This window comes from Perca fluviatilis, chromosome 22 (genome assembly GCF_010015445.1).
Source record: "Perca fluviatilis chromosome 22, GENO_Pfluv_1.0, whole genome shotgun sequence".
Taxonomy (NCBI): domain Eukaryota; kingdom Metazoa; phylum Chordata; class Actinopteri; order Perciformes; family Percidae; genus Perca; species Perca fluviatilis.
In genome coordinates, this window is record NC_053133.1 from 29,347,393 (window position 1) to 29,357,284 (window position 9,892).

Below are 9,892 nucleotides of genomic sequence, written 5' to 3' on the forward strand. Positions count from 1 at the left end.
GTGTGTGTGTGTCTCGCTGCTGTAGTTAAAGTCTTAAATGTCCTTAATGTTTTCTGAGAGTAATGAACATAAACAGAATGAAAGCAGAGCAGCCGGGAGAAGAGAGATGAAAGAGATAGAAGAGATAGAAGAGATGAAAGAGATAAAAGAGATGAAAGAGATGAAAGAGATAAAAGGGATGATTTTGAAGAAAAAGAAAGAAAGCCATTAGGGAGAGTGGAGACTACGTGACGTGTTTTTCTTTAAGAAAGATGTGACCCAGCTGGGAAAGAGAAGGTCATTCTGCCTCCTTCATACTCTCTGCCATGTTAACAATGCCACTGTGTGTGTGTGTATGTGTGTTTCTGTGTGTGTGTCTGTGTGTGTGTGTGTGTGTGCGTGTATGTGTGCGTGCGTACGTGCATGTGTGTGTGTCTCTGTGTGTGTGTGTTTCTGTGTGTGTGTGTGTGTGCGTGTATGTGTGCATGCGTGCGTGCATGCGTGCGTGCGTATGTGTGCGTACGTGTGTGTGTCTGTGTATATATGTGTGTGTGTCTGTGTGTGTGTGTGTCTTTGTGTGTGTGTGTTTCTGTATGTGTTATGTGTGTGTTGTTGTGTTGTGTGTGTGTGTGTGTGTGTGTGTGTGTGTGTGGGTTGTGTGTGTGTGTGTGTGTGTGTGTGTGTGTGTCTGTGTGTGTCTTTGTGTGTGTGTGTCTTTGTGTGTGTGTGTTTCTGTGTATGTGTGTGTGCGTGTTTCTGTGTATATGTGTGTGTGTGTTTATGTGTTTGTGTGTATATGTGTATGTGTGCGTGTGTGTCTGTGTGTGTGTCTGTGTGTGTGTGTGTGTGTGTGTGTGTATGTCTGTGTGTGTGTGTGTGTATATATGTGTATGTGTGCGTGAGTGCGTGTGTGTGTGTGTGTGTCTGTCTGTCTGTGTGTGTGTGTTTCTGTGTGTGTGTGTATATATGTGTATGTGTGCGTGAGTTGTGTGTGTGTGTGTGTGTCTGTCTGTGTGTGTGTGTGTGTGTGTGTGTTTCTGTGTGCACGTGTGTTTCTGTGTGTGTTAGTGTGTTTGTGTGTGTGTTTCTGTGTATGTGTGTGTGTGTGTGTGTGTCTGTGTGTGTGTGTGTGTGTGTTATTGTTTGCGTGTGTGTGTATGTGTGTGTGTGTTTTGTGTGCGTGTGTGTGTATGTATGTATGTGTGTGTGTGTGTGTGTGTGTGTGTGTTTCTGTGTGTGTGTGTGTGTGTGTGTGTGTGTGTGTGTGTCTGTCTCTGTGTGTGTGTGTGTGTGTGTGTGTGTGTGTGTGTGTGTGTGTGTGTGTGTGTGTCTGTCTGTGTGTGTGTGTATTGTTGCGTGTGTGTGTTTGTGTGTGTGTTTCTGTGTGCGTGTGTGTGTATGTATGTATGTGTGTGTGTGTGTGTGTGTGTGTGTGTGTTTCTGTGTGTGTGTGTGTGTGTGTGTGTGTGTGTCTGTCTCTGTGTGTGTGTGTGTGTGTGTGTGTGTGTGTGTGTCTGTCTGTGTGTGTGTGTGTGTGTGTGTGTGTGTGTGTGTATGTGTGTGTGTGTCTGTGTGTGTGTGTGTGTGTGCGTGTGTGTGTATGTGTGTGTGTGTTTCTGTGTGCGTGTGTGTGTATGTATGTATGTGTGTGTGTGTGTGTGTGTGTGTTTCTGTGTGTGTGTGTGTGTGTGTGTGTGTGTCTGTCTCTGTGTGTGTGTGTGTGTGTGTGTGTTGTGTGTGTGTGTTGCAGGTGGTGGCCATCGACGTGGACATGGCGTTCTTCGAGCCGAAGATGCGAGACATCCTGGACCAGAACTGCAGCAGCGACGACGACTGTAACTTCTTCGACTGCTCGTCTCGCTGCAACCTCCACAAGCAGCGCTGCAGCGCAGAGCGCCGCAACAGCAACCTGCAGGTCAGTGAGACAGGTCAGAGAGACGGGTCAGAGAGACAGCTCAGAGAGACGGGTCAGAGAGACAGCTCAGAGAGACAGCTCAGAGAGACAGGTCAGTGATGTGTAGTTTTAACTACATAAAATCTTCAAGAACATAAAATTAAAAAAAAAAAAAACTCTCAGATAGAAAGACAACAGCTGCAAAAGCTGCAAAATTCTGATTTGAATGAACTATTTTAGTGTTAAGTATCTTCTCCTGTTCATATTTCCACTCTTCTCACTTCGCATAGCAACAGAAACTAGAAAACACACATGCAACGTGTGTCTCCTACAAGTTCTCGAGCGCTTTCTCTGTTCGATCCCCGCAGCTCGTATTTAGCCTGTTGTCCTCTCTGGTCAAAATACAAAATTAACACTTTTTTGGCACTTTTTTTCAATGTTTTTGACACTTTTTTTTTTTTTTTTTACATTTTATGTCGGGTTTTTTGTCCCTTTTTTTTTACTGTTGACCCTTTTGTCCACTACCACCAGTACTGTCTACACACCACTCACCTACTTATTACCACTACTGTTACACTTACACTTTTAATGGAAATTATACCAAATGTTTGAGTCAATGTAGTAATGTACTGTATGTTGATGGATAATCACAGACTGATGTTTGTCAAAGTTTAGTCTGAATGCTGTTTAGAAACCATTTACATATTTTTTCAAACGCTATAAAATTGAAGAAAATACTCAAAATGTGATGAAAGTCTAGTGATTATTGCTACTTGTGAAGAGCGTTGCAGGGAAACATCCATGTTATTTTTGTGGAATTTGGTTAAAAAGAAACCCAAATTTCGGATACAGACATGATGAAAAACACAGGACAAGATAAAAAAAAAAAAGTGACCAAAAAACATCGGCAAAAGTGACAAAAAAAACATCAAAAACATCGGCAAAAGTGACAAAAACGTGTAAAAAAATTGGCTAAAACATAATTTTAAAAAAAATGCCCAAAAAGTGACAAAAAAATTGGAAAAAGGTGAAAAAAAAACCCAGGAAAAGTGACACAAAACGTGTTAAAAAAATGACAAAAACTAAATTAAAAGTGACCAAACAATTAGAGAAAAAAAATGACAAAAGAACTTGTTAAAAACTTGGCAAAAATGTAATTAAAAAAAGGCCCAAAAAGTGAGAAAAAAAAAAAACATGTTAAAAAATGGGCTAAAACATAATAAAAAAAAGAAGAAAAAAAAAAGTGACAAATAAATTGGATGTGTAACTGAAACACATAAAGCCAAACAAAAAAACATCGGCAAAAGCAACAAAAAACGTGTTAAGAAAATGACAAAAACGAAATTAAAAAAACACCAAAAAAGTGGAATGAAATTGACAAAAACGTCGAGAAAAGTGTAGAAAAAGAACAACTAAATGTTGACATTTCGACCCAGAAAATCACGAAATCACACGGTCAACAGGAAGACAAAACGAGGGTTAAGTGAATAAAGTTTTATTTAAATTAAATCCAACGAGTTGTCCGCTGCGTTCACGAGTGCGAGCGCTTCTTCTCTCTTCGATTTAACCCCGAACTCTTCTCTCTTCTCTCTTCTCGGCTATCTGAGCTCTTCCTCCCCGAGGCCTCGGCCGGGCGTGCGCCTCCGTCTGATAAATTACAGGGCTGTCTGTTCCTCAGGAATTCTGGGTAATCCATCTTTCACAAGCTCTAATTATAGGCGTGCAGTCAAGCGGCGCGGGGAATGCTAATTACAAGGCTGGGATCGGCTCCGTGAAGACAGATTTTATTAGAAAAAGCTGCTTTTAATACAGCTTTGATTTATACGTTTCACAAGCTTTAAGAGTTTGACTTCCTGGTGGGGATTCCAGTTGAACTCTCATATTTTCTATATCACAACTATGACTACACAACGTTGAAAAAAAGTGACAAATGTTGGGAAAAGCTCCGAAAACGCAGAAGAATAAAATAAAAATCAACAAAACCTGAAAATCCCCCCAAAAAAACATCATAAACATCGCCAAAGGTGACAAAAAGTTGTTAGAAAAAGGGACAACAAAATTGGAAAAAAGTGAAATTAAACATATTTCAATAAGTGTGTGTGTGTGTGTGTGTGTGTGTGTGTGTGTGTGTGTGTGTGTGTGTGTGTGTGTGTGTGTGTGTGTGTGTGTGTGTGTGGGTCTGTCTGTGCGTCTGTGTGTGTGTTAGTGTATACATGTGTGTGTGTGTGTGTCTGTCTGTCCGTGTGTGTCAGTGTGTGTTTGTCTACCTGTGTGTGTGTGTGTGTGTGTGTGTGTGTGTGTTTGTGTCTACCTGTGTGTGTGTGTGTGTGTGTCTCTGTGTGTCTCTGTGTGTGTGTGTCTACCTGTGTGTATGTTTGTGTGTGTGTGTTTGTGTCTACCTGTGTGTGTGTGTCAGTGTGTGTTTGTCTACCTGTGTGTGTGTGTGTGTGTGTGTGTGTGTGTGTGCGTCTGTCTGTGTGTGTGCGTGTGTGTGTGTGTGTTTCTATGTGTGTGTGTTTCTACGTGTGTGTGTATGTGTGTGTCTGTGTGTGAAACATTGCATTGTTCTGACTATTAGAATTACGTTTAAGTTGATTTAAGTTGTTATAATTATTAAATATTATGTTAAAATTATTTGAAGAGAAAAAACGCCAAAAAAGTGACAAAAAATTTGAATAAAATTGACAAAAACGTGGAGAAAAGTGTAGAAAAAGAAACAACAAAATGTTGAAATTTCGACCAATTTGTAGGTCAACATGAGGGTTAATACACTTTGAATTATACTTTGAATTATACTTTGAGAGTTTTAGTTTCTCAGCCAAACCTGTGCATGTTTTTTCTGAAGGTCCAGAAGACAGAGAAAGATATATAAATGTATTATTATATTTATTTTAAGTTTTTAAAATCTGGAGTCAGTTTTTATCACCTCATTTTGAAATAAGTTATAAAAAATACAATATTGTAATACATTTAATATGTAATATATTTCTTGTTATTATTAGACAACCTTGTACATTTGTTGACACTTTTTATCCTCATCGTCTTCAGTACATTTCAGTCTCCACTGACCGATAAAAAGATCGTGGAAATCATCATCATTTAAAAGCACGTATAAAATCCTCATTTAATAGAAAAATACTTTATGAATAAATGTAAAATGTCATCACTAATTTAGCACATTTTAAATAAAAAAAAGACTGATTCTAATGCGCCGTTTGATCCATTATTTAATATTTCAGATTGTCAGCTTTCTGCAAATATCAAAGAAACATTTAAACACAAATAAATTAAAATATATATATATATATTAAAATAAAATAAATATATATATATTCAATTAAAATAAATATATACATATATTAAAATAAAATAAATATATATATATTCAATTAAATAAATATATACATATATTAAAATTAAATAAATATATATATATATTCAATTAAAATAAATATTTATATATATATTAAAATAAAATAAATATATATATATTCAATTAAAATAAATATATACATATATTAAAATAAAATAAATATATATATATTCAATTAAAATAAATATATATATATATTTATTTTAATTTAAAATATATTTTACATTTAAAAAATAATAAAGCAAAAAAAAAAAAATGTAAAAAGTGAGTAATGACCTCGGTGCGGCCTCGCCATGAGTAGTAACTGGAGGCCTTTTGGGAGCGTTGGACCCGTCAGTCCGGGACACAAAAGGCCGGACATCAGCGTCCTCGCCGTCATCACCACGACAACGGGCGGCGCGGGGGGGGGACAGCCTCTCATCGCCCCGGGCCGGCTCTGGTGTCACGTGTCACATGATAGGAGATACCTGCACTCATCGGAGGAAGAGGATGGTGAGAATGTGAGACGGAGGGAAGATACGTTGCTACGGCGATGAGTGGACGGGATGCACAAACACGGAAATGTCTCAGAGTCGTACGGACCGCGGAGACGGGCGCACACACACACCGAGAAATATCGGTGTGTTCAGGGCCGGCGCCACGGCCTTTAGGCAGGACAGGCAAGGTCACAGTCACAGTGAGTCAAGAGAAGTTAAAGATTAGGAGAAAAACAGGAGAAAAACAGGAGAAAAACTAGAGAAAAACTGGAGAAAAACTGGAGAAAAACTGGAGAAAAACTAGAGAAAAACTAGAGAAAAACTGGAGAAAAACTGGAGAAAAACTAGAGAAAAACTGGAGAAAAACTAGAGAAAAACTGGAGAAAAACTGGAGAAAAACTAGAGAAAAACTAGAGAAAAACTAGAGAAAAAAACGTTACAAGAACATTGAAAAAAGCAGCAATAAGTGTGTGTGTGTGTGTTATTCTGACTATTAGATTTACGTTTAAGTTGCCAGTTGATTTAAGTTGTAATAAAAAAAAATAATTGGTAATTGTTTGAAGAAAAAAAAGTGACAAAAGAATTGGAATAAAATCAACTAAAACGTGGAGAAAAGTGGAGAAAAAGAGTCGTAAGGACCGCATAGACGGTCACACACACATCGAGAAAATATCGGTGTGTTCAGGGACGCGGCCTTTAGGCAGGACAGGCAAGGTCACAGTCACAGTGAGTCAAGAGAAGTTAAAGATTAGGAGAAAAACTAGAGAAAAACTAGAGAAAAACTAGAGAAAAAGTGAGAAAAATGTTGGAAAAAAGTGACAATAACGTTGAAAAAAGCAGCAAAAAGACCCAAAACCTTCGAAAGAAACAAAAAAAACACCCAAATAGGTGAAATAAGCTACAAAATCATTTAAAAAAATGTGAAAATGACTGTGTGTGTGTGTGTGCGTGTGTGTCTGTGTGTGTGTGAGTGTGTGTGTGTGTGTGTGAGTGTGTGTGTGTGTGTGAGGAGAGAAGATGCAGACGACAGAAACCGAAAGAAATGAGATGCAGAATCTGATCTGAACGCTCGTTAAAGCAACAGGATGGAGAAGGAGATTTGGAGCGAATGGAAGACGAGAAAATGATGAAAGGGGAAGAAAAAAGGAGAAGATGGGTCATCTTGAACTCGTGAATATGGGGAAGGGAAAAAGATGAAGCGAAAACAAAGACAGAAAGAGGAAAATATGACAAAATGACAGAGAGAAAAGAGAGGAATAATGAATTGAGCGAACCTATCGTGATGAAATGAGGACAATTAGGAGTTAAAATAATCAGAATATTATAATATAATATATATAATAAGAGAAAAGAAGAGACTCCGTAGATGGAAAAAAGTGTAAAATGATGAACAAAGAAAAGAGAGGAACAAAGAAAGAGAATAAAGAACTGAAGAGCAGACTGGACAGAAGGTGTTGATGACACGGCGATGACACGCTGTCGTCCTATTGGTCCACCTGAGGCTCCGCAGGTGTCTCTGACCCATCAATCATCTCTGCAGAGAAAGAAGGCTTTGTCTTTTTAACTGTGTGTGTTGTGTGTGTGTGTGTGTGTGTTTGTGTGTGTGTGTGTGTGTGTGTGTATGTGTGTCTCTGTGTATGTGTGTGTGTGTGGGTGTGTGTTTTGTGTGTGTGTATGTCTGTGTGTGTGTGTGTGTGTGTGTGTGTGTGTGTGTATGTGTGTGTGTCTGTCTGTATGTGTGTGTGTCTGTGTGTGTGTGTGTCTCTGTGTGTCTATGTGTGTGTGTGTGTGTGTATGTCTGTGTCTGTATGTATGTGTGTCTGTGTGTGTGTGTGTGTGTGTTGTGTGTGTGTGTGTGTTTGTTTGTGTGTGTGTGTGTATGTCTGTGTCTGTATGTGTGTGTCTGTGTGTGTGTGTGTGTGTGTGTGTCTGTGTGTGTGTGTCTCTGTGTATGTGTGTGTGTGCATGCGTGCTTGCTTGTGTGTCTCTGTTTGCGTGTGTGTGTGTCTGTGCGTGCATGCGTGCTTGTGTGTCTCTGTGTGTGTCTCTGTGTATGTGTGTGTGTCTGTGTGTGTGTGTGTGTCTGTGTGTGTGTGTGTCTGTGTGTATGTGTGTGTGTCTGTGTGTGTGTGTCTCTGTGTATGTGTGTCTCTGTGTGTGTGTGTGTGTGTGTGTCTGTGTATGTGTGTGTGTCTGTGTCTCTGTGTGTGTGTGTGTGTGTGTATGTGTGTGTATGTATGTGTGTGTGTGTGTGTGCGTGTGTGTGTCTCTGTGTGTGTGATGACTAACAACAAAGAGCGAGGTGTCATCTGCATATCAACGTAGAAACTAAAAGCTTCAGGATCATTGACATTTTGTCTTTTGTTCATTTCTTCTCCTCTTTACCTTCCCTCTCTCTACACCCCTTTTCATCCACTCATCCACACCCTCCTTCCCTTTTACTTCTATTATTTTTTCCTCCCCTTTCTCACATCTTCATCTCTTAACCCTTCCATCCTTCCTTTCCTTCTTCTCCTCTCAAATGTTCTCTCTTTCTCTCCTGTTTTGCTCCAATCATCTCCTCTCTCTTTCCTTCTGTCTCCCTCCTTTCTGCACATATTCTGTTCTTCTCCTCAGGTGATCTGTGAGAAGATTTTCCGACCGTGGTTTTCTCCCACGCTGCTCGGGGCCAAAGCAGGTCTCCCTCTGCAGGTACCACTGTTTTTTATTACATACTACATCTTTTCCACTTTTTCTTAATGTTTGACAGGACAGCCAGGTGAGAAAGGGGAGGGAGAGGGGGAGAGAGAGAGAGGAAGAGAGAGAGAGAGAGAGAGAGAGAGAGAGAGAGAGAGAGAGAGACATGCAGGAAATTTGTCACAGGTGAAATTTGAACCCTGGACCTCTGCGTCGAGGCATAAACCTCTCAGTACATGTGCGCCTGCTCTACCCACTGAACCAACCCGGCCAATATATATATATATACTACATCTTAAAAACTTTAATATTTGCACACAAACACATCTGCTCTGGATAAACTCAAAACTTTTTGGTATTTATTTAAACATGTTCTTCAAGATAATTGAGAAACTAACATCTTAACTTTGTTAATTACTTCACAATTACTTTGTCAGTTTTGGATTGAGTTTGCACACACACACACAGACACACACACACACAGTCCATTTGTGCGTGTGGATGTGTGTGTGCATGTGTGTGTGTGTGTGTGTGTGTGTGTATGTATATGTGTGTGTGAATTAATGCATGTGTTTGTGTGTGTGTCTCTATGTGTGTCTCTGTGTGTGTGTTTGTGTCTCTGTATGTGTCTCTGTATGTGTGTGTATGTGTGTGTCTCTGTATGTGTGTGTCTGTGTGTGTGAATTAATGCGTGTGTTTGTGTGTGTGTCTCTGTGTGTGTGTGTATGTCTCTGTGTGTGTGTATGTGTCTGTGTGTGTGTCTCTTTAATGCTTGAGATTTCCTTCTTTGAAAATGCAAATTTTAAATAGTGTTTTTTTCTGACCAGGTGGAGCTGCAGCGAGCGGTCCAGGAGTGTTCAGAAACCGAGGGAGGCGTGGAGGAGGATGTGGGTGGCCGAGGGGAGGCAGGTCGGGGCAGAGGCGTCCATCAGCGCCTGCTCAACATCCTGACACGCCTCCTGCAGGAGGGAGGGGCCTCAGCGGAGGGGGGAGGGGCCTGGAGGGAGAAAGGCCACGCCCACACTGCGCTGAACTTCTGAAGGAGCTGAAAGTCTCCCTGTTGAAATGCTCACCCTGGAATCCAATGACACATTTGTTTGTTTAAATGTCTGCTGACAGGAAAGAGTGACTCCAGTCAGGTTCGGAGCTAGCCTGACAAGCCAGCCCCACATCCAGATGTTGAGGTCTGGGAACTCACCATTGGTCAGGGCTCAATCAGAGGGGCGGGATAAACTGTTGTCTTTCAAATTCCCTCTGCACGCATTAGGATAGCGCTACAACCAACCAGAGCAACGAAGAAGGTAGCGGAGCTAGTTGATAGATTAAACTTTAAAATTTTTGCCGTATCCGGTCGGCAAAACTCCGAACACATCTCCCTTTTTTAAGAATGACTTCAGTGCCATTCTTTTCTCAAAGAAAAGCTTAACTCCAAGTCTTCCAGAAGACCAATTTTTCCAGCAGCAGCAGCCATAAGCCCCACCCACACGATGTGAT

The 9,892-nt window shown here is 40.3% G+C and overlaps 1 protein-coding gene across 2 annotated transcripts in view; it reads left to right on the forward strand.

The window, feature by feature from the left end:
• The window catches only part of dipk1c (divergent protein kinase domain 1C), a 157,497-nt gene extending 147,831 nt beyond the window's left edge, over positions 1-9,666 (forward strand). For both annotated transcript variants that reach the window (XM_039790761.1, XM_039790762.1), the window contains exons 5-7: positions 1,730-1,894; positions 8,339-8,413; positions 9,226-9,666. In XM_039790761.1, the coding sequence (XP_039646695.1) occupies positions 1,730-1,894; positions 8,339-8,413; positions 9,226-9,438 (453 nt within the window). In that variant the 3' untranslated portion in view covers positions 9,439-9,666. The remainder of the gene's footprint in view (positions 1-1,729; positions 1,895-8,338; positions 8,414-9,225) is intronic.
• Positions 9,667-9,892: the final 226 nt, after the last annotated feature.